General features: G+C 42.1%; 1 protein-coding gene across 7 annotated transcripts in view; it reads left to right on the top strand.

Annotated features, from left to right (window-relative positions):
• plekha1b (pleckstrin homology domain containing, family A (phosphoinositide binding specific) member 1b) overlaps window positions 1-8,754 on the top strand; it is a 58,480-nt gene extending 49,726 nt beyond the window's left edge. For 2 of the 7 annotated variants that reach the window (XM_017710554.2, XM_017710555.2), the window contains exons 11-12: window positions 609-698; window positions 7,469-8,754. In XM_017710554.2, coding sequence (XP_017566043.1) covers window positions 609-698; window positions 7,469-7,768 — 390 coding nt within the window. In that variant the 3' untranslated portion in view covers window positions 7,769-8,754. Of the gene's footprint in view, window positions 1-608; window positions 699-3,340; window positions 3,412-7,152 lie in introns of all 7 variants that reach the window. The other 5 variants (XM_017710556.2, XM_017710557.2, XM_017710558.2 and 2 more) reach the window with 5 other exon arrangements.
• Window positions 8,755-27,284: the final 18,530 nt, after the last annotated feature.

Genomic DNA, 27,284 nt, shown 5'->3' on the forward strand with positions numbered 1-27,284 from the left:
TTCTGTTTCTCTCTGTTCTCTCTCTCTTTCCTCCCTCACTTACTCTTTCTCTCTTGATCTTTCTGTCTTCCTCTCACTCTCTCTGTCTCTCTCTTCTTCCTCTCGCTCACTCTCTCTGTCTCTCTTTTTCTCTCTTTCTGTCTTGCTCTCTCTCTATTTCTGTTTCTCTCTGTTCTCTCTCTCCTTCGCTCTCTTGCTTTCTCCTTCTCTCTCCTTTCTCATTTTCTCTGTCTCTGCTCTCTCCCTCTCCCTCTCCCTCTCTCTCTCTCTCTCTCTCTCTCTCTCTGTCTGTCTTCTTCCTCTCGCTCACTCTCTCTGTCTCACTTCTTCCTCTCACTCTCTCTGTCTGTCTTCTTTTTCTCTCTCTCTGTCTTGCTCTCTCTCTTTCTATTTGTTTCTGTGCTCTCTCTCTCCTTCCCTCTTGCTTTCTCCTTCTATCTCTCTCTTTCTCTTTCTGTCTCTCGGTTCTCTCTTTCTCCCTTGCCTTCTGTTTCTCTCTCTCTCTCTCCCTGTCTGTCTGTCTCTCTCTGTCTCTGTCTCTCTCTCTATCTCTCTCGATCTCCCTCCCTCCCTCCCTCTCTCTCTCTCTCCCGTTCTCCCTGTCTCAGACGGACAGTCCTGAGGAGATGCACAGCTGGATTAAAGCCATCTCCGGAGCGATCGTGGCCCAGCGGGGTCCGGGTCGCTCTGCTGCTTCGGTACGTTCTGCCCCCACCCCGCCTTTTGTCACGTCCATCTGAGACTGAAGCCCAGGCTTATAACTGCACCTCTCTGGGTTATAAGCTATTGGTAGCATCTCCACCATCTTCACTCATTGGTTCTGTCCCGTCCTCGAACTCCATCATCCGAAAATGAGTTGCTATCACCCGCTTAGTCTTAAGGGCGCGTTCAGGTTTGGTTCCATTAGCAGGAACTCCTGTGGACTTCCAGTGAGAAATGAATGCAAAATACGCCAAAAGACGTGTATAAGGACCAAACACAGAAGGAACCATCTTGTCCACCTGCAGCAGATTCTTAGTGCTGTTTTGATATGTGGTTGTGATTTATTGTCCGTTCATGAGCTCTGAACTGGTAATTATATATAAAAAAAAAACAACAAAAAAAACAAACAAAAAAAAATAGTCTGGGTTAGAAAGTGAAGCTGAGACACATTCAAAGCCGAAACCTCAGTATACACAAGTGACAGTGCCATGTTCCTCAGAATGACCCATTGTATTGCCAGTGTCTGTGACACTATATTGCCAAACGTTTTCACTCAACCATCCAAATCATTGAATCCAGGTGTTCCAATCACTTCCATGGCCACAGGTGTATAAAGCCAAGCCCCTAGGCCTGCAGACTGCTTCTACAGACATTAGTGAAAGAATGGGTTGCTCTCAGGAGCTCAGTGAATTCCAGCGTGGTACCGTGATCGGACACCGCCTGTGCAACAAGTTCAGTCGTGAAATTTCCTCACTACTAAATATTCCACAGTCAACTGTAGGTCACCAACTTTCTGCAGAGTCAATTGCTACAGACCTCCAAACTTCATGCAGCCTTCAGATCAGCTCAAGAACAGCGTAGAGAGCTTCATGGAATGGGTTTCCATGGCCGAGCAGCTGCATCCAAGCCTTACATCACCAAGCGCAATGCAAAGCGTCAAATGCAGTGATGTAAAGCGCCGCCACTGGACTCTAGAACAGTGGAGACGTGTTCTCTGGAGTGACCAATCACACGTCTCCATCTGGCAATCCAGTGGGTGAGACTGGATTTGGCGGTTGCCAGGAGAACAGCACTTGTCTGCATTGTGCCGAGTGTAAAGTTTGGTGGAGGGGGGATAATGGTGGGGGCTTGTTTTTCAGGAGTTGGGCTTGGCCTCTTAGTTCCAGTGAAAGGACTCTTAATACTTCAGCACCAAGAGATTTTGGACAATTTCATGCTCCCAACTTTGTGGGAAGTTTGTGGATGGCCCCTTCCTGTTCCAACATGACTGAGCGCCAGTGCACAAAGCAGGTCCATAAAGACACGGATGAGCAAGTTTGGTGTGGAAAAACTTGACTGGCTTGCACAGAGTCCTGACCTCAACCCAATAGAACACCTCTGGGATGAATTAGAGCAGAGACTGTGAGCCAGACCTTCTCGTGCAACATCATTGTCTGACCTCACAAATGTGCTTCTGGAAGAACGGTCAAAAATTCCCATAAACGCACTCCTAACCCTTGTGGAAAGCCTTCCCAGAAAGTTGAAGCTGTTATAGCTGCAAAGGTTGGGCCAACATCTTATTAAAGCCTGTGAATTAAGAATGGGATCTTGCTCAATTTCAGGCAGATGAGCGAATACTTTTTGTCAATATAGTGTAGGGAGGTAGGTAGGCGCAAATAAGGGCAAAAAGAACAGAAGCAGAAAATTCCTGTAAAATAAATAATATATAATAAACAAAACAGTAAGGCTACTGTGTGATACTGGCAGCACAGTATCAGATATGATAAACAATAAACAAAATGAAAGAGTAAAGTGACATAAGATATCCAAAAGAGTGGCAGTGCAGTATGAGTGGCATTAAAGACTTCAGTGTATAGTATGGTGTTTGTGATAGTGTGGAAAACTTGAACTCTGCGTTTATGAGCTCGAGAAAGCCAGAGGTCTCAGCTAAATCTGTATATCTTGTCAGAAACACTTCTAAAGATGCACTACTTTGTAGCCCTATCTATCTATCTATCTATCTATCTATCTATCTATCTATCTATCTATCTATCTATCTATCTATCTCTGTCAGTCTCTCTCTCACTCTCTCTGTCAGTCTCTCTCTGTCAGTCTGTCTCTCTGTCAGTTTGTCTCTTTCTCTCTCTCTCTGTCAGTCTGTCTCTCTGTCAGTCTCTCTCTCTGTCAGTCTGTCTCTCTCTCTTTCTCTTTCTCTCTCTCTGTCTCTCACTCTCTCTGTCTGTCTCTCTGTGTCTGTCTCTCTCTCTGTGTCTGTCTCTCTCTGTGTCTGTCTCTCACTCTCTCTGTCTGTCTCTCTCTCTCTCTCTCTCTGTCAGTCTCTCTCTGTCAGTCTGTCTCTGTCTCTCTCTGTGTCTGTCTCTCTCTCTCTGTGTCTGTCTCTCACTCTCTCGCTGTCTGTCTCTCTCTCTCTCTCCCTGTCTCTCTCTCTCTCTCTGTCAGTCTCTCTCTCTCTGTTAGTGTCTCTCTCTTTCTCTTTCTCTCTCTGTCTCTCTGTGTCTATCTCTCTCTCTGTGTCTGTCTCTCATTCTCTCTCTCTCTCTCTCTCTCTCTGTCTGTCCCTCTCTCTGACCGTCTGTTTCTCTCTCTCTGTCTGTCGGTCTCTCTCTCCTGATCGAGCCTGTGCGCTGTGTTGTTGCAGATGCGTCAGGCCAGACGGTTCTCGAACCCTTGCATTCAGAGGTATACGTCCCGCAGTGCCGAATGCAGCACGTACGTGTTGAGCTCAGACCCCGCCCCCAGCACCCTGCCCACCCCCTCTGTTTGTTTGCATCCCGGCTTAGAACGTAACGGAATAGTTTTGTTTTCCGCTTCCCTGCTTCTTAACCCCACTAAACAAACAACCCAAAACCACCTCGCTCATCACTGCCATCGTCGATGCTTCGTCCCACTACCCCATCTTCAGTCCCTCCACTCTTTTTATCCGACGTGTTCATCCATCCATCTGTCCATCCGCTCATCAATCCATCCGACCCCTGTGATCGACTAGTTTCTCGTCAGGCGTAGAAGGAAAACCAGCAACACTGAAGTGGATAGCCAGCCTGAATATGGCTGAATCTTTTATAGACAACATTGTTGGAATGTTGGTGGGTCATTCTACAGAAACATCCACTATTTCATCTGTTTATAGGGGGTCACTGGTGTTGCCGATCGTCATTGGTGTTACACATAAGAAAGGTAACGCCAGTGACATTTTTAATGAAAAATGCATTTTACAAAACGGCTGCTACAGAGCATCAAACCACATGTGGTCAGTCATGGTATCTCCACTAAAATGTGGAATTTAATCCATTCTATTTTTTCACAATTATGAATGAATAAAGTAGGTCACACCAGTGACTTCAGCTAAAAGCTTCATATGAAATCATGAGCTAAATGTGAAAATCTCTGATAACTGAAAGACACAGTGGACTCACCATGTTGTTTTCTTTATAGATCCTAAACGGATCTATGAGTTAAACATATCAGGTATATCTTGAGTCAAGTGATGTCATCAGTGTGATATTTAGTTCAAAATAAGTGATATTTTGTTGCGCGGTAACACCAGTGACACGAGTCCTGGGGTACTTTCATTCTATATTTTAAAATATTTCTTTGGTATTTTTTCTTTATGTATTTAAATCATATATTCTATAGTAATGTATAGATTATTGCAGTTAAATTACAGAAAAACATGTTTTTACCTCAAAATACAACCCTCAGTCTTTACACATGACTGTGAGGGTGAGCTCTTCTGTGGTGCTTGGAATTTAGTATGATTGATTTAAAAATCAGTATTGCTAAATTGAGGCTGAAAAAGGTATAACTGTTAAAATACTTATTGTTTTGTTTTAAAATATAAATAAATTGTAATTCCAACATTTTTAAAAAGTATAATATATCTGTGAACGCTAGGGACACAAAAACGGACATTTCTGTTGAATGATCCTGGTATGTTTTGGCAGTTGCAGCCAGGAAAATGAAGGAGCAATTTCTTTAGAATTTACAAAAATTCCCCCAAAATACTGGCTTGACTGTAAAACCAACAGAAGCTTCAGCTTTTCAGGTAATGCATCTCCTTCTGTTCATGCATTCTGTTCATCTCTCCATAATTTCCCAGGAAATGTAATAGGCAGAGCCGGATTAAGATCCTTTGTTGCCGCTGGGCAGTAAAGCTATAGCGCTTTATTCCCAAGAATTTCGCTCAAAGGATGGTTTTGCTTGGGTTCGGTTGGGTATGCCAAAGAGACTGTCAAAGGTCATTCATTTCCCAATGCATGTCAAATAAGAGGCCAAAACAGTCCCACATAGACATCATTCACACAGTGATGGTACTTTTTTGGACATTTATGGCTGTTTTATTAAAAGTATTGTTGTTTTGGTGAATGTTCCACAACTTGAGATCTAAATAATTTAATATGTGCAGTTGTTTGGAGCTACCCCTTCGGTGGTTGGTATAGTGTGGTGGGTGCGTTCTATGCTATAGACTGGGGTTCAGTCCCCCGCATGGGTAAGCACGCTACACTATAGCAAGTAAGTCCTTGGGCTAGACTCCTAACACTACCTTCGCCTACCTTTTATAAAATGATCAAATTGTAAGTTGCTGGATAAGAGCGTCTGCCAAACGCCATGAATGTTAATTTAATGTAAATAGTCACCCAGGTCACCCAAACCAGGCTGATTTAGCCATGGTAGTAGGTCTCGTGCCGATAGATTGCTGCAGGATATAGATGCTGGATTACATTCACACAAAGGTAATTACTGTTGAATTCCAGTAAAAGGACCATCTTATTTTAGACTGGACTGGTTTAGAAGGTAATCCGAGGTAGAGGCTTGACGTGAGTAGTTGTAGTAAACACTGTGCAAGATCAGCAGCCATTGTGTTCTCCTTCATTTCTGTCCTCAACCTTTCTCCATCCATCTCAAACCAGCAGTCCACCTCACACTGCATGCCCAGTAGTTTGTCACTGTGCAACTGTCCTGTGTTAATGCCTGTACAATGTCTGTGGTTTATTAAAAAGGTGATTGTGAATCTCCTCCTTACACCAAATATAGTTGGTTTTGAACTGGATAGATGAGGCCAACATGCTAAGAAATATACAGCCCACCTGTAGGAATGATGAATTTTGATATTTGAGTGTTTTTAAAAGTTCATGAAAGGATATTCTGGTAACCAGAGTGAAGAAAATAACAACAAAAAAGGACTTTTAGCCTTTTTAGGTGAAAAAAAAACTCACAAGGTTTGTAGAGGAAGGCATTTTGAAAGTATTATTTAGAAATAATCAAAGGAAATCAGTAAGTTTTAACGTTAGCCAAGGTTTCGTGTTGGCCTCTTCAGATGAGCTGACGAGTTAACTGATGAGGGCTTGTCGTCTTCTACATGAGGTTGGTACTTTTGTGCCAACATCAGTTTTTCAGAGAAGTACACTTCACTTACTGTATAGGAGCACTTTGAGTTCTGCGGTTACAGACTGTAGTCCATCTGTTTCTCTGATACTTTGTTACCCTGTTCTTCAGTGGTCAGGACCCCCATGATCACCCACAGAACAGGTACTATTTGAGTGGTGGAACATTCTCAGCACTGCAGTAACACTGACGTGGTGGTGGTAATGTTGGTGTGTTGCGCTGGTCTGTGCAATGTGGATGAGACACAGCAGTGCTGCTGGAGTTTTTAACACTGTGTCCACTCACTGTCCACTCTATTAGACACTCCTACCTTTGACGGTCCACCTTGTAGATGTAAAGTCAGATGAAAGCTCATCTGCTGCTGCACAGTTTGTGTTGGTCATCCTCTAGTCCTTCATCAGTGGTCACAGGACGCTGTTGGCTGGATATTTTTGGTTGGTGGACTGTTCTCAGTCCAGTTGTGACACTGAGGTGTTTAAAAACTCTGTCTGATCCACTTAGACCAGCACAACACACACTAACACACCACCACCACCATGTCAGTATTACTGCAGTGCTGAGAATGATCCACCACCCAAATAGTACCTGCTCTGTGAGGGTCCATGGGGGTCTGAAGAACTGTTTAAAAGGGGGCTAACAAAGTATCAGAGAAACAGGTGGACTACAGTCTGTAACTGTAGAACTACAAAGTGCAGCTATACAGTAAGTGGAGCTGATAAAATGGACATTGACCGTAGAAACAAGAAGGGTGGTCAGAATGTTATGCCTGATCGGTGTAGATCACTGTGATATACACTAAGCTACAGAGCCAGTTGTCATATTGGCACAAACATGTCAGAAAGAAAAATCACCTCACAGGTGCTGTCACCTTGACATCAAAGTGGACAAAAGTAGTTCTTGGGTAAGGTGACTAAGGCTTATAAAAGAAATTTGTTCCTCATTTATTTTACTCTGCTTTTTCCTCAAGCTCTGTTGGCACTACCACCGCCATGTCTCAAAGGCTGCTTTTGACTAATGTCTCATTTGCTTATCTTTCTCTCTCTGTCATTTGTGGTGGTTGTCTTTCAGAGAGTAAAATGTGACTAACAACCCTAAAAAACGGCTTCTGCTGTTCCATCCATACCTTGGCCATCAGTGCTGCAGCTGCCACTGCTCTTCCTCCTCCTGCCAAGCTGAGCGAGATCACACCAACATCGCTGTAGCTTTGGCTGCACTTTAACACTGCTGCCTGCACTCCCAAAGCTTCTGCTGCCACTTCTACTGAAGCTGCCACTCCTAAAACCCTGCCACTTTCCCTGGCTGAAGCAGCACCATTTCACTGACTGAATCTATTTCTTTTCCCCCTCCCTCTCCCTTTTGCCCCCTCTTCCTACGGTTTCCACAGGACCACAGGGAACCAGCCTCCATCTTCTACCACAGCGGGCAAGGCCCCCCAGTCCCGCGCTCGCCAACCTATGGCGAATGCCACTCCCCCACGGGCCCTCAGCATGGCTTTGGATGGGCCGGAGCTCAGCGGCCTGTTACCGGGTGGCCCGCGAACCCGCCTGTCGCTGCAGGAGGCCCCGCGCCTCCTTTTCAAGTGAGCAGTGGCGACCACTTGTCACCGTGGGAACGGCGGAACGACGCAAGGGTTCCGCAACCCGCCGTTCGCGACGAGGACGACATGCAAATAAGCCAAGTGTAAAGATCTACGACGATAAACTGATACTACACAGAAGGACCAAGGGTCTGGACAAAATGCAAACCCAAGCGGACCTGATGGACTAGAGGCGACCTGACGCCAGCTGCAAATTTGCTCAGAGGATTATGGGATTTGGAGTTTTGTAAGAAGTCTGAAAACTGGCTTGATTAACTGCCACTCGGAAATGGCTGTCCGGTTTGCAGGGATATTCTAATGAATGGACTTGTATCTTTTGTATTGAGCCCAGAATCATTACCAGTCCAGCCGGAACGGGTTTGTTTTGCAACTGATGAACTGATGGCTTATATATTTAGAATTAATTGGGTGCTTTTATCTCTTGTCTGTCCCTATTCTCCTTGTTTCTCTTGGGGTACAATTAGGTCTTTGTCTCCTGCGGTGATGTCATTTCCTTCCTGAGACAGTGAATTGAATGGAGTTTGGCTTGGATAGTTTCATCCTGTTTTTTTGTGTGTTACAACAAAGGTCAGTTAAGCGAGACGGTTTTTCATTAAAACCGAAGGTGAGATGCTGCCACTACTTGTAAGATAAATCCAGACTGTTTTAGAGATGATTGTATGTATGACCATTTACAGTACTTGCGAATTCCACCCTTTATTTATTTAGTTTCCAGGCACAATGGCCTTTAAGTACAAGCTGTTTATTTTTCCGGAGAGGCTTTTAGATGTAAGACAATCCATATAAGACACTTATAAGATAAAGTGAAAAAAGGAGAAAGCTGTAATTTAAAAAATGATGGAAATATATAGAGGCAGCTGGATTCCTAGCAACCACCTGGAAGACCTGGTAGGCATCAAAACTGCCCCCATCAGATAAACAGTACTTAAAGCTTTCATCTTTGAGAGAGAGGATATCCCTGCAGACTGAATGCATGAATGAAAGGTGAACACATTAAATACTAATAATTTGAATTGTAAATAAATATGTGTGTGTGTGTGTGTATGTGTGTGTATATATATATATATATATATATATATATATATATATATATATATATATATGTGTGTGTGTGTGTGTGTGTGTGTGTGTATGTATATATACACAGTACTGTACGAAAGTTTTAGGCATCTAAGCAAATTTTGAAACAATTGACCTCAGCAGTGAGTTTATCACAGTATACATTAGAATAAAGTCATATTCATAATTCAAATAAACATAAAAACAATAAAAAGTAACAAGAATTTCTTGGGTCCATATAATTTATCACAATGGTTAAACAAACACACTAACACAATAACATTGAGAAAAATCACTTTATATATATATATATATATATATATATATATATATATATATATATATATATATATATTTATTAATAAATATTCTATACATTTTGTTTATTCAAATATTAACACTTCTTAGCAAATAAACACAAACTACACAAATAAATAGATTTTGAATATGTGTCTTGGGTGCCTAAGACTTTCACACAGTACCGTATGTGTGTGTGGGTGTGTGTGTGTATATATATATATATATATATATATATATATATATATATATATAAATAAAATTCTCTGTTAAATATATTTCTACTTTTTTTTTCTTGTAGCTGAAAATAAGTAACTTGTACTAAATGGCCTGGCACATAAATTAAGGGGACTTTTGCACAGTACTGTATAATCAACATTATAATCTCCAATGTCTTCAAACTCAGTGTGTCTCCAAATGTTGAAATAAGAGTTTATTTTATGACATTTTCAAAGTTTATTTTATTTTTCGATCTGGTTTTATTGAAACGAGAAGGCCGACGACATTAACGTTCTGTGGGGAGACGCCTGCTTCTGACCTTTACCCCAGACGCTCATTCACATACACCTTCTCCTGGTTTTGTACATGTATTTGCCAAACTAATGCATTTTTCATTGTTGTTTTTGGCATAGCTTTGCATCAAGATCCTGATATTGGGCAGAATTTAAAAGTGCTGTCTGCCACTACAGCCAGCTGAACTTCATGCTGATTGTGTCCAGCGTCTTAGAAATCCGGTTGTATATCGTTGCTGTCGGAAGAAAAGCTCATATCTCCATTTTTGACGTTTTTCAGTTTTTGACATGATTTGAAAATACCTGGTACCCTTTACATTGTGTGTAAATATCAGGATGAATGGACTAAACGAAAAGCCTGACAATGACCTGGAAAAACATCTGGTTCCATTGACTTACATTAAAAGTAAAGTAGGTTTTTTCCTTCTCCTGTAAAGTTACCATTTTGGAGAAACAAGGTTTTCTTCTGATAACAGCGATGCAACTGGGACTGTTATACAGTCAGCGGCCCATGAAATTAAAAGGCGAAGGTCTCGGTACACAGACTTCCATTCTGGTTACTTGGAGATATTTTCTTCGTTCTCTCTCCAAGCGTCACTGAGTGAGCATTCCCTGACTTCCCTGACTTGGATGCAGATTGTTTTTATTTCCTTTACTGTACTGAGAACTAACAGACTGTAAAATGCACTACTGTTCACAAGTTTGGATTCACTTGTTCACTCATTTAAATACTTTTTTTGTTATTTTGTATATACAGATTTAAATATTCTAAACTAGATGTCAAATGTCTGTTCAATATGTTGGAACAAAAAATCATTAAATTGTAAATAATGTGCTATAATTATCTGTTTATAACTATTTTTGTACAGTTCTCTGCCTCAATCTTTGATCCCTATTGAAATAGGAGGCAATCTGGATAAAATATATAATCATTTTTGATGTTCTACAGCTTCCCCAGTCTTTCCTTTTGTTTGTTTTGCAGAACAATTTTCCAGTCAAAGAGAAATTCTCACCAGTTTTTATAAATTTTTGCATAATTCGGTGGTTAAGATGTAAACAGAGTCATTCAGGGCGGTTTGGTGTGAAATGATTGATTGTAGAGACTCGGATGTCTTTACAGTGGTGGTGAATGGAACCAGGGGTCACCATGACTACAGCACAATTATAGCCATTTAATTTACATTCCAAAACCATCAGTGAACCTGCACGAGGCTTCTGGGTTTCTATATGAAATGCTGATGATGGTAGAAAGTGGTAAATCTAAAAAAACTAAGTTGTTTTTGGGGAATATTTTACCTTACAGTGCCACTCTACCATGAATATATTTTAAAATATATGTGATTTAGCCCAAAACCATATAAAAATTATTGTAAGGCAGTCTCCCAGGCATCAGGCAGCATATGTTTAACCATTTTATGTAATAACTTTCTGCAAGAGAGCTTTTAGTGGTGGACATCTGGTTCCTATCACCACCATTATGAACAAGTCTCAACCTAAAGCTGAGCATTCCATATTAAATCGCTTTAAATGACTTTGTTTACATCTTAACCACTTATTGATTGCAGCTTTTATGTTATTGAAAGCATCGATTCCAAACTTTTGAACAGTTGAGTGTCCTGAAGTCAGTATTATGCCGAGCATGATGTCAACCCCTTTAAATGAAAACTACTCCCAAAAATATTAATATTGCTCGCAATGAATGAACTCGTACAGTGCCACCTTGTGAAACTGTAACTGTTACCCCGGTTATAACTGTGTTCTCTCAGCACTGCGTCTGTGTTCATGCCGTTGTTATACTGTTGGGGACGGAATGACGCGACTCCGTTCCCCCAACGCTATGGTCTTGTGCCGACTCGTCCACCCATAAAACAATTGTACAGTTCTGACTTCATGGCCGTCTTAAGTGCCTGCATACCTTCCATATGATGACAAGCTGTGTTGATCCTTGGGATTGTGTACCTGACATTCATAACTTGTGCTTTATTTATTATGTAGAATAGTTTAAGATTAAAGTTGACCAATTAAAAGTGCTGCTTCATGGGCTGTTTCAGTGTATAAGGGTGTGAAAGGCAGGATTCTACATGCTGGCTAAAAGTTACCTGTCCAGGAAGAAATAGCCATTACGTTCAAATCATTCCTTTTTTTCAGAAGATATTTCTCTGGGAGTTTCCCAAAGTGCTCAAAAATGATTAAAAGCTACAGAGAAAACTCCTAGAAGACTCCTAGCAACCACCTGGAAGACCTGATAGACACCAAAACTGCCCTCATCAGATAAAAAGCACTTATACACTATATTCAGTACTAGCAAATTCAGAGGCCACCCTTTATTTCTTTAGTTTCCAGTCACAATGGCCAAATATTTCTGAGGCAATTACATGCAAGACAGTCCATATGAGACACTTATGTGAAAAAAGGAATTTCTAAAACAGGAATTCAAAAAATGATTGAAATGTATATACACAGCTGGACTCCCAGCAACCACCTGGAAGACCTGGTAGTCACCAAAACTGCCCCCATCAGATAAACAGCACTTAAAGCTTCCATCTTTGAGAGGAGCAAATCAAGCTGCTTCAGGTCTGAAAACATGCACAGGTGTTTCTGTCCATCCTTCCACTGTGAGAAGACGGCTCGGCGCTATAGGTCTGAAAAGTTGTATAGCTCTCAAGAAACCCTAACTCAGAAAAGGAGATGGGCAATGGACTGACCACCCCAGAGTCCAGACCTCAATACCACTGAACGTGTGTAGGATTGCTTGGATCATAAGCAGAAAATGCAACCAAATTGTAAAACTAAGCTTTTGAAGTGTGGGAAAATGTTCTTGCAGATGGCTCAATGCTGTGGGTCTGAATGGATGTGTAGATGTTACTGGTAAAAATTAAACAGACAAAAAAAGAGTTTGCACATTGTCAGATCTAACACCACCACCACCACCTGTGAGCACTCTTGACCTATGCAGTCGTTGTAGTCGTTGAGACTGTGTGCTCTAAAACATGCGTATACACTACTCACAAAAAGTTAGGGATATTTGGCTTTCGGGTGAAATTTATGGAAAACGTAAAAAGTTGTGATTTCTCACTTTACTGAAACAGAAGCCAACAACAGTGATGGCTACACCCCAACAAAAAATGTCAGTGTCTCAATAACTTGTCATGTACCCTTGAGCATCAATTACAGCTTGACAGCGACGTCTCATGCTGCTCACAAGTCGACTCATTGTCTGCTGAGGCATGGCATCCCACTCTTCTTGAAGGGCGGCCCTCAGGTCATTGAGGTTCTCAGGTACAGAGTTACGAGCCTCTACACGGCAACTCAGCTGATCCCATAGGTTTTCTATGGGATTCATGTCTGGAGAAAGTGCAGGCCACTCCATTTGAGGTACCCCAGTCTCCAGCAGCCGTTCCCTAATGACGTGACCTCGATGAGCTGGAGCATCATCGTCCATTAAGATGAAATTAGGCCTGTGTTGTTCATGCAGAGGTACAATGACTGCATTATTGATGTTATTCAGTAGTATGGGCTTCTCACTGTACCATTCACAAAGTGTAGAGCAGTTCTGTATTGCCTAGACACACCTGCCCACACAACACCACCACCATCTTGCCGTTAAGCTCCTTGTTAGAGAACAGCAAGTTGTGCAAAAAGTACAGAAATATTGAACAGTTGGACATATGCATTCAAAAGTTTAGAGAAGGTCACATTAATTGCACCTGTGAAGGTTAGAGTGCATTTTAGGTTCATCCTGATATTTCACCCGGAAGCCAAATATCACAAACTTTTTGTGAGTAGTGTATATCTAAAAATTCACCTCTGTCCATGCTTTTCTGTACTAATTTAGACACAAGTTTAGAGTCCAGGAACACTAGAGATGTTCCCAAACACGAATTTGTCAGGAAGTGCCATTACATGTGCACATACTGCCCTCTGCTGGATACTGGTCTTGTTCACCAGGACATGGTAAGTATTGAAGACTTGTGAGCATTTTATTTTTCAACTGTGTATCTGCAATCAACCCAGCCCTTAGGACACCAGCCTGTAGATGTACTGAACTTGGAGTGCAAAGTCTACTTCTGGAAACTTTGAACTTTCACTCAGATGGATAGATTGCAGGTGAGAAGGACCATGGGGTTCCATCTATTATTCAGCACAACTGAAACACATTGTACTCTTGAATATGTCTTACTGCGCTATGACTTGTGCCCTATGTGAAGGCCTGAAGAATCTTACTGATCCGAGTTCAACCATGAAGTTCTTTCAAACAGAAGGTGTCTACACCTCTTGGCACCATCTGCCATAAGGTCAACAGTCTTCCCTGTCCTTGCTCCTATTTCATTAGCAATACAGTTTGCCTTTTCAAAAAACTTCACAGGAACTACGGGAAGGATTCTGGAATTTTGGCTTTTGACCTCGGGCCTTTAAACTAAATTGGCTTTGAGTACCGCGCAATTGCAGTCACTGTGCAAGGTCACGATTAGCTTTCTGTGCTTAACTCAAGAGGACATTTTTGAAGTGCACAAACTAATAAGCAATCATTTAACATTGAGTGGGTTTGATTAGCAGCTGCTTTAGCTGGGATGTTCTGTTTTTGAAAGGACAATCAGTGAGACTCATGATTTGCGTCATTAGATAAGTTCTGACCATCTGCTCTGAAAGTCATGTCTGTCGGTTCCAGTCCAGTCACAAATTTTTGGTAAGCTAGATAGTTTTCTGCTCCCATGTTGGGCTTGCACTGGTAGCTGAGGCCATTGAAAGACTGGGGAGATGGATGGATATCTCCCTCCAACGTCACTGTCTTTTGAAAAGATTTAGACTGGCCTGTCAAAGCTGTGGATGGTAGCCTGATTTGATGATGTCACAGGGTTCCTTGCAGTCCCTGACATGTGGGTTAGCAACTGAAAGAAGTAAACAGAACACAAAGCTTTCATCTTTGAGAGATGATTGAAAATCATCATCCTTTCACTGTGAGAAGACAACTCGGTGATATGGGTCTGAAAGGATGTGTAACTTTCAAGAAGCCTGAGAAAAGGAGATGGAAAATAAAGTTTGCTGTAGAGCATTGAACCTAGACGTCAGGAAGCAATTCAATAGGTTTTGTTTTGTTCGGCTAAATTGCTTTCTGCTCTAACATTACGCTGAAAGGCTGTTGAAAGGCCTTGGCAATTGATGATATCTCCCTCCGACTTCACCAACCATTGAAAAGATTTGGACTGGCCTGTCAAAGCTGTGGATGGTAGCCCAGTTTGATGATGTCACAGGGTTCTTTAGCGGCCTTTTGCATGTGGGTTAGCAACTGGAGAGGTTCTGTAACCATAACAACTTGAAGAAACAGGGACTTGCTGGGGCCCAAGTTGCTTCGAGTCGCTGGTGTTTTGAGGTACTGGAATTGTGAGTCTCCACACACAGTCCCCAGATTCCAGTAAAGGTTACAGTGTGGTTTCAGCATGCATGTTTTCTGCCAGGGAACAACTGCTCTCAACCTGACTGACAGAGTTCCAATCTCCACATTCAAGCATGTGGATAAAGCAACCCAGCCATTATTCCATGATAACACTGTGCTGTTTTTTTTTTTTTCATGATGATAAACGTGAACCGTTTAAAACGTTTATTTGTTCTAGATGTCAAATTATGTTTGTCACCTGAAATTTGATGCGGTAAGACCCGCGACAGGAATCTTTCCCCCAGCGGAACATTTTCTGGGAAGTTGGCTGGTAGAGTGGATTCAGCACACTTTACCATGCAGAAGAACCTCAGCACCTAAAATGACAAATGGTGTTGCAAAATTTCTTTGGACCTCTTTCTTACCTTAGGACAGAGACCCAGTTTGTTCCCATGTCTGCTTCAACCACTGTGGCTAGCTGTGGTTAACCAACCCATCTTGGCCGCCATTGGGTTTGATGAAAGGAGTGCCAAAGATATTTAAGCGCCAGCAAAAGGACATAGATCAGGGGAGGGATAATGCTTAAGACTAGTTGTAAAATGGAAAAAGTGAAAGGCCAGTACTGGAAGATCACGCTTCCTAATGCACCTTAATAAAACTGTCCGCTAACCAAGCCCTTCACAGGTTGATCAGGATGAACCTCTTGGATGCCCTGACATTATGCTGTCCATCAGGATAAAACAGACACAAATGCAAATTCATGTAAAGATCATTGTTTAGGCGATTCACGTCTTTGATATTATACCAGAGATACCACACTGGTTGGCCTCAGGGTGGCACTGTAGCAAACTGGTCCTTCACAGACTAGAAATTGTTACTTTGCCCAGGATACCTCATAAAAACTTAACAATGCGCTGCAGTATATTTGTAAATCTCAAAACTTGCCCAATTTCCCCAAGAGATTTGTGGAACGAGTGAATTGTTCCTCATTTCTCAAACCGAGGACAAAAGGAGATGTGTAATATCTCAATCATTGTATGGAAGACTGCATTACCAAACTAGGGAAGATAATTTCCAAAAGAAGAATTGTTAAACTAGACATTTTGGTGCCATTGAAGCTAGCATTAGTATTGCAATGGCGAATTGGTCAGCAGCAATTCAATTCTGGAGTAGCCAGATAACATGGGACCCGCCCCAAACACCAGGGGGGTATTTTCAGACACAATGAGTAAGGTGCTAACTTTGTTGAGCTACAGCTCTCCAGGACTGGAGTCCAACATGCTTTCTCTAACACAAGCAGATAACTTTGTTTTCAGCCAGTTGGCATCTCTAGGCCCTTCCATCTCTCATTATAGTGTTTAGGCCAGGATCCCAAACTGTTACGGTGAGGTACAAGCATTAAAGAGATACTTCTCACAAAAACCCCTTCTAATGATGTGTCTTGATCTTTACGATGTATCTAGGAGGAACTTTAGACAACTGCAGCTGCTTCAGGGTGGAGGTTTAGGGGTGGACTGATTTGAAATGTTACCTCTAAGAAGCCAGATATCATATTGCAGCTGTAAAACTGTAGCAACTCTTCAAATCATCATTACAATGATGACATCAAATGACAAAAATGACTTAGCAGATGAGGAGGACAACAAACTAAACAACAAACTAACAGCTAAAGTTAGCAGGGTAGCTGGAATTATATATTATATAGAATTATAGTTCTGCTCGACAGCTTGGCTAGCAGTCATGATTGGTTGACACCACAGGGATTCCCAACAGTTGCATGCTGGATATTGCAGTGAGAGAAGATTGATGAATGAAAACTGTTCAAGAGTCCTGTCTAGCTGATGAAGCTGTGAGACGCCATGCTGTGCTACAGAATATTGCATAACTCGACATGTAAACTCTAGTTTTAGGCTCAAATGCCCATTCAAGACTCTTGCTAACTGCTGAAGATAAACAAGCAACACTGACCTGGTGAAGGACATATGAAGCTTTCTGGCTCCCTTTGAGCTTTATTTCCCCAAAGCCCAGGGTGTTACTTTCAGCCCTGTACCTTTACAGGAAGATGTCAAGTCTGGACTGTAGGGATTTATCTTAAAGATACTAGTTCATATTAGTTGAAACAGACACAAACTTTTACTGAATTTTTATTACGTGGAGTTCTATGTAATACCTTAACATTGATCAACTATAGGTTTACATACTAAATAACAGCTGGAGAATGACCTTGTGACAGCGACCACACTGCCAAACAAGAACAAGAAGAGAGGCTATTTTATAATACAAGCTAACTGCCATACATTAATACACTTTCATACAAGGATTCCTTCCAGTGGTTCTGTACCCATTCGTTCTTTGTATAGTGCAAGACGCAGTTGTGAGTATTCAAAGATATTTGGTGTTTGGGAAAGGAGGACACAAGGGAGGGTGACTCAGATGTCCTGGGGACTGGTTCAGAAAGTAGTTGGGCGGGTGGGGTGGGGGGTATGTTTTTCTGGGAAAAGCTGCTTTCTGTTTGACCCAAGTCCAGCTTTCTCCACTCACATCGTAAAGTGAGACGCGATGGAGAAGGGCCCTCATGAGCTATACCACAAGTACGCCAAAGAGGAGTTCATCCGTCATGGAGGAATAAACAGGCCTCACAATGTGCACCTTGAAGTATGTATTGAAAGAGAGAGAAAAGGACATTATGTAATCTTAGCAAATCCACACTTAATCTATTGTGAGGGTGTTGAAAACGTCCTGCTGTAGATCAGCAGCTCAGAGCCGCCCAGATCCTACTTATCTTACAGAAATGGTTTTCATTAGCGCAGCAGGAAATAACAAGCCTTTAATGCAGCTCACAACCCATTGTTATATGGACTATTTAGCCAAACAACCTTAAGTGATTACACATGGTGGCTGGCTAGTATTCCTTATTATTACTCTGCAGTAAATATTTCAACTTCTATGGACATACAGGTTTACAATCTGTATTTGTATCCAGTTCTGCGCACCCTTCATTTCTGTAATTTACACTAAACAAGGCAATTAAGTCCAAGTTGTGCGAGATCCCACTGACCTTAAGGTAGTACCATAGAAAAATTTAGACTGAGTAAACATGAGGGAAGCTGTTATAGTGAGGAGTGGCTGCTTCTGAGGTTACCCTGATGGTGTGATAGATGCTAACATGGCATCATATGCCAAATTGCATTGAATATCAAGATTAAACAAGAATAAGTGGCATTGGTCACACAGTATTCAGTATTGTGTTCACAGTATAAGTGAGCTCTCCTTTGAGAGCTCAAACCACGTCTTGTTCAGACTACAGCTCCATCGGAACCCGGATCCCTTTCACAGCGCTCACAGTGCGCAGCGCTTGCAATGTGCGCAGCGTTCTCTGATAATCTGACCTATCAGCTGATGAGAAGAACCACCAGACCCACCTGCTGCTCTCCTATTGGCTGCGCTGAAATGACTAGATGAAGTGCATCGCGCAAAATTGGAAAAATGGCCCTGTGGGTCTGCTGTGGTGGCTCTGTTTTCGGCTGTGTTCCTCACTGAGCTCCACCCAGCAAGTTTAATTCGCTCAGCGTTCAGAGTGAAAGCAGCTGTAAATTGTGCTGCATGCCCAATTTGAGCCTTTAACCCGGTAAAATCACGCAAGCTCTCGCATCTTATCACTTTACGAGGTCAGCTCTGCTGTCTGTCTCAGATCTTGGACAGACTTTATCCTGAGTAGAACCTTATAAATGATCCTTGGTCTGTTTTACCTGCTGAAGCGCTGAAGACTGTGGCTGTGTGTACACTGAGCCTTGAGGTCTTCACCATAAAGCAAAGCTAAAGCAGACTGGGGCCGTTTTGATTTCACAATGCACAACTTAATCAAACCACAAATGAACTTCAAATGAACTACAAATGAACCGTACTGTTCGGTTCGTTTTTGGGGCCGTTAAGAGGGGTCTGAGTTCGTTTGGCATGTTCACTTTTGCAAAAGAAACCAAGGCTCCACTTTAGACACTGAAATGGCCCAAGTGTGAAAACGCCCTTAGAAGTTGGTTTAGCATTTTCTGCTTCTTACAGTCTAATTGCACATTTAGGCCCAATCCGATTTCTTCTTTTTATCCCTACCCCTTGTTTTCGATTGTCCCCCTAACCCATTGGAACTAAGTTACAAGGGGTAGTGGTTAAAATCTTGTCCTATGAAATGGGACCCTCAAATAAAAAAATTTAAAAGAGCATCACTTCATTATCAGCTACTAGTGCTGCTCTGTAGGCGTCCCTGCCAGTCTGCAGTGACAGCAGAGGAGGGTATAGTTCAGCTCCTCACTGCTGGGCTTCAGTTACATTTAGGGCATCAAACGCTTTCAAAGAGACAATCATTGATTATCACCCGTTGCTAATTCTTCAGTGATATGAAGCTGAAGTCAGATATTCACCAGATTCTTGTTTGAATTTTCCCATTCCACCTTAAATGTTGCAGGAGTTACATTCTTGTGCTTCAGGCGTTGCTACTGCTGGACTATTTAAGGTGGAACGGGAAAATTAGCTAGCTAGCTACCAAGACATTAGCATGCTATTAGCGAAATTTTGTGCTTGTTCTGAAGAAAAGAACCATAATACACTGAAAAAATATTAAACTAAGCTGAAACAGTGGTTATTGTCATTTTTTAACAGAGAAAATTTTCACATTTGTGGATTTCTTTGGTCGCTCATGCGGCCATCGTGGCAAGTTTTTTTTTTTTTTTCCTCATAACACTCCTTTTGGAGGGCCATGTAGCCCTAACACTTCGCCCTACCCCTCTATCTCAACACCTTAAACCTAGACGTGAATACACAAAACAGAGTGTGAGGGGCTCAGTGGTAGGGGCAAGGGGTGAAATGGGATTGGGCCTTAGATTAGTAGAATTCTATGAGCTAATGTCTATATGCAAAGCCACAAGCATCGGGTCACAATGACTTGGCCTGCATATTGCTTGACCAGTGCCACGTTATACATGTGTAATCTTGATATTCAATGCTATTTGGCATATGATGCTATGTTAGCATCTAGCACACCATCAGGGTAACCCCAGAAGCAGCCACTCCTCACTATAACAGCTTCCCTCATGTTTACTGAGTATACATTTTTCTATGGTACTACCTTAAGGTCTGTGGGATCTGGCACATGAGCTGAAAAATGTCCCAGAAAGGTAAATATTATCAGTAGTGTTAAGATACTGCTGTGTTATTAGCCTGTTGAGGAATGCTAGCAGCATGTGCTGAGATGAGAACCCATACACTTATAATAATAGACGATCAATGTGAGTACGTTGGGTTTCGGCTCATCATGAAGGGCCTTTAATATGATCTCACTTAAGATCTCTATTGTCAATATTTTTATCCCATGCATATGTGAGATTTACACACTACTGAAGTTCCTGCCGAACAAACAAGGTGATCAGATCGCCTACAGATCTGTGTAGAAATGCACACTTCTGCTTCTCATTGGTTACACTGTGGAGTGTTTGGTCCATCCCGGCAATCACGGTTTTCCTGCCAAAGTTGGCTAGTTTGAAAATACAGAAAAATGAAGGCCCAGTTCCATTTCAGCCCTCGCCCCTACCACTGCACCCTTAGCACTCCGTTTTGTGCATTCACATCTAGGGGTAGGGTGGATAGAGGGGTAGGGCCAAGTGTTAGGGCTACATAGTTTTTCAGAGGTAGAAAAAAAGAAAAATCCCCAAGATTTCCCCTTCCAACTTAAATTGTCCAGCAGTACCAACGCCTAAGCGCCAGAATATAACTGCTGCTCCGTTTAAGGTGGAACGGGAAAATTCAAACAAGAAGCTGACTGACTTCAACTTCATATCACTGAAGAATTAGGGATGGGCAATAATAATTATTGCGTTCCCCCTCTGTAACTAAAGCCCAGAAGTGAGGGGTTGAACTTTACCCTCCTTTGCAATCACTGCAGACGGGCAGGGTCGCCTACAGACCAGCGCTAATAGCTGTTAATAAAGTAATGTCAACCACCACCCCTGTAGCTCACTTCCAAGGGGCAAAGCGACACTCGAAAACAAGAAGTAGGAGTAAAAATAAGAAACGGGATTGAGGCTCAATGTCTCAAAGCTTCTGGTGGGCAGCTTTTAGGCAAGCTTTGGATGGAGATTTCTTCTGGACCTGGCAACCCTACCCCTGTACACAATGCTGAAAAAACACAGTAAGCCCTGGACACTCTTTAAAAAGAAAACCAGGTATGTTAACCAGTGAGAGCTGTTTGACGTTAACTGACAATTTGAGCTTCTAATCTTTGGCGATTACCTTCATTAAATTCTTTAAAAAGGCATAACCACCCACTGCGTCTCCAGAATGAGAATTGCTAAGCTTACTAGCAACATATTACTGTGCACAGTTTGGTAGAGGGGATAGAATACTAAGACTAAAGAACTAACACCTGGAGAGGCACCAATAAATTACCTGGGTTATCTAGTATTTCATATAGTGAGCAGCGCTGAGTGGGTCAGTTCATAACCTGGCAGCCGAATTCCAGTATAGGATGAACTGAAATATTGATCCCCTGTTTCTAGGGGCTGGTGACATGCTAATGACATGATATTAGCCAATGTGATTCCTTGATTCCTTCTAAATTTCTAAATAAAGGAATGAATGCATTATTGGGATTTCCTTTGTACAGCTGGTACAGAAGTGTTTGGGTTTTAAAGAGCACCTTAAAAGTAAAGTAGTGAATAATACATTTTTTTCATGATGTAATTAGTAAAGTAATCCCATTACAGAAGTAAGTAGTCATTTGTAATGGACTATTGTTTATTGAGAAACAACCCCAGCACTGTAAATTGCATGTCACATGAATCTAATTACATGTCCATAACATTCAAGACCACTGATGTAGATGAGGACGACGTTGCTGTTGGTGGGGCTGTAGTATAACTCTATTACCTCCACACCCTGGTCCTCAACCTACTCCCTTTGGAGAGCTATGCATGGGAGGATGGCTGGCTTCGCATTCCAGAAGATGAATATCAATAAATTGGTGGGGATTTTACAGTTGCTAAAGACACAGTGAGTGCTATGAGCTCAGTAGGCCTGCACTTTTGGCCAACTTGACATTGTCAGGGCTTGTTTCTCATTGTGTTCCAGGGCTAGTTTGGCCAAAATGTAACCTGGCCTCGAATGTAGTCGATCAGCCGAGAGTTTTGCTTCTTTGCTGGAGCTACGAGGCTAATGTAGCTTACAAGTACATTTACATTTACGGCATTTGGCTGACGCTCTTATCCAGAGCAACTTACAATTTGATCATTTTACATAGGTAGGCTAAGGTGGTGTTAGGAGTCTTGCCCAAGGACTCTTATTGGTATAGTGTAGGGTGTTTTCCCAGGTGGGGATTGAACCCCAGTCTATAGTGTAGAAGGCAGAGGTGTTAACCACTACACTATCCAACCATACAGGTTGTCCAAGTAATGAAAGCATATACCACAACATTAGCATAGTTTTCCTCATGTAGGACAAACTGTTGTCTATAAATGAACAGTTGTCCATTATTATAGGCAACAGTATGTCATACAGTCTCGGAAACCAATGCGACACAGCTTGAGGCAAATGCTTAATGGTTTAGCCATTCATTTTGCACATCTTAGCTAACACTCCACCGTTAGCTACCGTGCAAAACTAAAGAAGAAATTCAGACGCCAAACGTCTTTGCTGATTGGGTAGGTTTTGGGAGGAGTATTGCTGCACGATTATTGGAACTCTACAGGCTGTTCAAAACCATTCACTTCACTTGTGGTGGAGGCTACGCTTGGGAATGTAGGAGGACAGCTTACATCTCCTTCCAGTTTCACTATTTTGTTTCAGGAGAGGATCCAGTGCTAATAACTCATCTGCTGAGTTTGTGACGAGTCAGAGAGAGAACTGTGACCTTGGCTAAGGATCTCCGCTCCTCTTCCCAGTTTTAGTCACCATCTGTCAAGCCAGAGGTTGCTCAACCCAGTTCATGTGGCCTGCAGTCCTCGTTTTGGTTCATTTCAAGCTCCCGATACACTCAAACCCAACACTTACTCTCCTGGATGTGAGGGTGGAAAATATAAGGGGAAAATGAACCAATAAGTGGGTCTGTACTACTGTACATGCTAAACTCATGGGTCTGTATTTGAATGTGAGCATGTAGAGCATGAAGATGCACAAACCTACACACAGTTAGGGCCCATTGTGTTGTTTTATAAGTGACGTGTGGACTAAATTATGCCAAGCTGCAAATCTCACACTCCCTGGGAAGACTGCTAAAGAGCTCGACCAGTTCTATCTAATAATCTGCTAATCCATCACTAGGCTACAACTAGCACATAATGTTAATGCCAGCTGAACTATTATGAACAACTACTTTTATACTTTCTACTCAAGATTTCCCTTTTTTTTCAGCAGCCACACCCCCCCAAATCTTATATTTTAAAACATTTCTTCTGCAACTTAATATGATCACATAGATCACTATCACCCAATGATGACAAGTTGGATCAACCTACCCCCAAAAAGAAGAAATAAATCCCAGGAATGAAGCTGATTAGCCAAACCATAGCTTTTCGGTTAGATTTGGACTTCGTTAATTATGGAGTCAGAAGTGTGGGAGCAGCCATTTCACCATTTTTACCCGTTTGTGCTCATAGGTGTCATCCAATATTGGTTATGCCCATATAAAACATGGGCTCTTTCTGCAGTTTTGGAGGTATACATTTACATTTACAACATTTTGGCTGACGCTCTTATCCAGAGCGACTTACAATTTGATCATTTTACACAGGAAGGTGAAGGTGGTGTTAGGAGTCTTGCCCAAGGACTCATTGGTATAGTGTAGGGTGTTTACCCAGGTGGGGATTAAACCCCAGTCTACAGCGTACAGGCAGAGGTGTTAACCACTACACTATCCCAAACAGGTTGTCTAATACAGCTTTCCCTGTAATCTTTGGCCAGTTAACATTGATACATTTAGTTTTGCTGTGTGTAGATTTATTTCACACTTTCTGTTTTATCAGAACTGGGTTCGCTTCCCCAGCTGGGCGACCAGAATCTTTTCTGTGGGAGTTTGCATGTCCTCCCCATGTCTTTGTGGGTTTCCTCCGAGTGCTCCGGTTTCCTCCCACAGTCCAAAGACATGCAGGCAGGCCTATCGGACATGTTAAATTGCCCCTAGATGTGAATGTATATGTTTGTATGTCTACCCTGGGATGGACTGGTGGCCTGTCCAGCGTGTTTTCTGCCTTCTGCCCGACAAGTGCTGGGATAGGCTCAAGCACCCTCCGCGACCCAGAAGGATAAGCGGTTTAGGTAATATGTCTGTGTGTGTGTGTTTTATTAGACTTAGTATCGTAAGTGATGTGCTCAGAGTGCAGAATTTAATAGACAATAGTAATTAGTATAAATGGTATAGAACTTCAATATGTGTTTAAATGGTACACTTCAGAATCTGGGAATATGAGGCGGGAATATGAAAGTTCCTAGTCACGGACACCTGTGTGTGTAGAATGGACTAGAACAAATCCAGCAAGGCTACTGGTAGGCCTTAGGCAACTTTGATGTGGCTCTAATCATGTGTAAATATGTCAGTAGTTCTGTAGAGTTTGTCTAACGATCTCTGCTGGACACTGCTGGCTGGACACCCAGTTCACTAGCACCTTAGGTCCTCGACTATAGGTAGGACATGAAGTGCTAGGGTCAGTCCAACTAGGCCTGTGACGGGACTGGACCCTCTGGAGTACTTTTGCTAAGCTACACCATGTAGCTTCTAGCTTCCCCAGTCGAGTCCCCTCATGTAATATCACACAATCATTCTTATATAATTACACAGTGTTGTGGGCCTCAAACGTTTTGAGGTTCTGAAAGTCAATGGAACAATCAATGATTTGAATGGAACCGCCTTGGGCCACGTTCAGACCGACACTGACACCACATGTAACTTATTGAACAATAATGATCCCACGGTGACGTTCACCGCTGATCTGGAAAATTTGATAGAGGAATAAGGTGGGCTGTATGTTAACTTAGAACCCATGAGCTAGAGCCTTTAAACCTGCTGTAACCTTAGACAACCTACATGCTCGAGCATAACGTTTAGCAATTGGCTATGACTTTAAACTGTATGCTGTCTTAAAATATAAGAGCGGTTAAACACATGCTAGAACCTTAGACACAAAGTATAGATCCTTAAGCCACATGCTAGAACCTTAGACACAAATGATAGATCCTTAAGCCACATGCTAGGACCTAATATTTCCCTGCTATAAAAACAACATATGTTGTGTTTTGATTTCTGGTAAACTGGTCACCAGGCTATAGATCCTCTGGTCAAATGCTAGAATCTGTAGACACATGCTAGAACCTGTAGATACAAATTATAGACTCTTTAGCCACACACTAGAACTTTGAACTGCACGTTTTGTTGAAAATATATACATGCTAGAGCCATTACACAAATACTAGAACCTTAGACACAAGCTTTTCACATGCTAGAACCATAACCGACATGCTATCTTAAAATATACATGCAAGAACTTTAACCTGTATGCTGTTTAAAAATATACATTCTAGAGCTGTTTAACACTCTCTAGAACCTGAAACAAGCAGGTAAGATGCTAGAGCCTTAAACTGCATGCTAGTCACGTGCTCCAACTCAACCTGCATGCTGTCTTAAAACATACATGCTAGAGCTAGTATGTGCATGCTAGAACCTTAGGCAGAAGCTAGTCACATGGTAGAGCCTGTAGACACATGCTAGCACCTTAACCAGCAGGCTGTCTTAAAATATATGTGCTAGAGCTATTGAACACAAGCTAGAACCTTAGACACAAGCTAATCACATGCCAGAACCTTAACTGCATGCCATGTTAAAATATGCATGCAAGACTTGTTAAATGCATGCTAGAACCTTAGACACAAGCTAGTCACATGCACCAGCTCAACCTGCCTGCTGTCTTAAAATATATATGCTAGAGCTGTTGAACACAAGCTAGAACCTGACACAAGCTAGTCACATGCTAGAACCTTGACTGTATACTATCTTAAAATATGCATGCAAGACTTGTTAAATGCATGCTAGAACCTTAGACACAAGCTAGTCATGCTCCAAATATACATGCTGGAGCTGTTATGTGCATGCTAGAACCTTAGACAGGAGCTAGTCACATGGTAGAGCCTGTAGACACATGCTAGCACCTTAACCAGCAGGCTGTCTTAAAATATATGTGCTAGAGCTATTGAACACAAGCTAGAACCTTAGACACAAGCTAATCACATGCCAGAACCTTAACTGCATGCCATGTTAAAATATGCATGCAAGACTTGTTAAATGCATGCTAGAACCTTAGACACAAGCTAGTCACATGCGCCAGCTCAACCTGCCTGCTGTCTTAAAATATATATGCTAGAGCTGTTGAACACAAGCTAGAACCTGACATAAGCTAGTCACATGCTGGAACCTTGACTGTATACTATCTTAAAATATGCATGCAAGACTTGTTAAATGCATGCTAGAACCTTAGACACAAGCTAGTCATGCTCCAAATATACATGCTGGAGCTGTTATGTGCATGCTAGAACCTTAGACAGGAGCTAGTCACATGGTAGAGCCTGTAGACACATGCTAGCACCTTAACCAGCAGGCTGTCTTAAAATATATGTGCTAGAGCTATTGAACACAAGCTAGAACCTTAGACACAAGCTAATCACATGCCAGAACCTTAACTGCATGCCATGTTAAAATATGCATGCAAGACTTGTTAAATGCATGCTAGAACCTTAGACACAAGCTAGTCACATGCCTGCTCAACCTGCCTGCTGTCTTAAAATATACATGCTAGAGCTGTTGAACACAAGCTAGAACCTGACACAAGCTAGTCACACGGTAGAGCCTGTGACATGTTAGCACCCTAACCTGTACATGCCAGAGTTGTTAAACACATGCTAGAACCTTAGACACCAGCTAGTGACATGCTGGAGCCTGTAGTCACATGCTAGAATCTTTTCCTGCATGCGGTCTTAAAATACACATGCTAGAGCTGTTAATCACAGACTAGAACACTGCTCCAGAACAACTAGACCACTCAGCCACATGCTAGAACCTTAGACCCAAGGACAAAGCCTTTAGCTATGTTACAGCCTGACACATGTTATAGAGTCTTTAGTCTAAGAGGCTTTTGACTAATGCTAACATTTAGACCAGTAATCAGTTAATCACTACACGTCTTCCTGGAGCTCTACCTACCTGAGGAGCTCAGTTCCAGCTCTGACTGAGCTCATCTAATCCAGATCATCAGTCTACCTGACTAATCACCTGCAGACTTTAATCCCAGGCCTAATCTAACATACCTGATCCAAAGCAATCGTAAGACGTAAG

Source organism: Pygocentrus nattereri, chromosome 13, assembly GCF_015220715.1.
Source record: "Pygocentrus nattereri isolate fPygNat1 chromosome 13, fPygNat1.pri, whole genome shotgun sequence".
NCBI classification, from domain to species: Eukaryota; Metazoa; Chordata; class Actinopteri; order Characiformes; family Serrasalmidae; genus Pygocentrus; species Pygocentrus nattereri.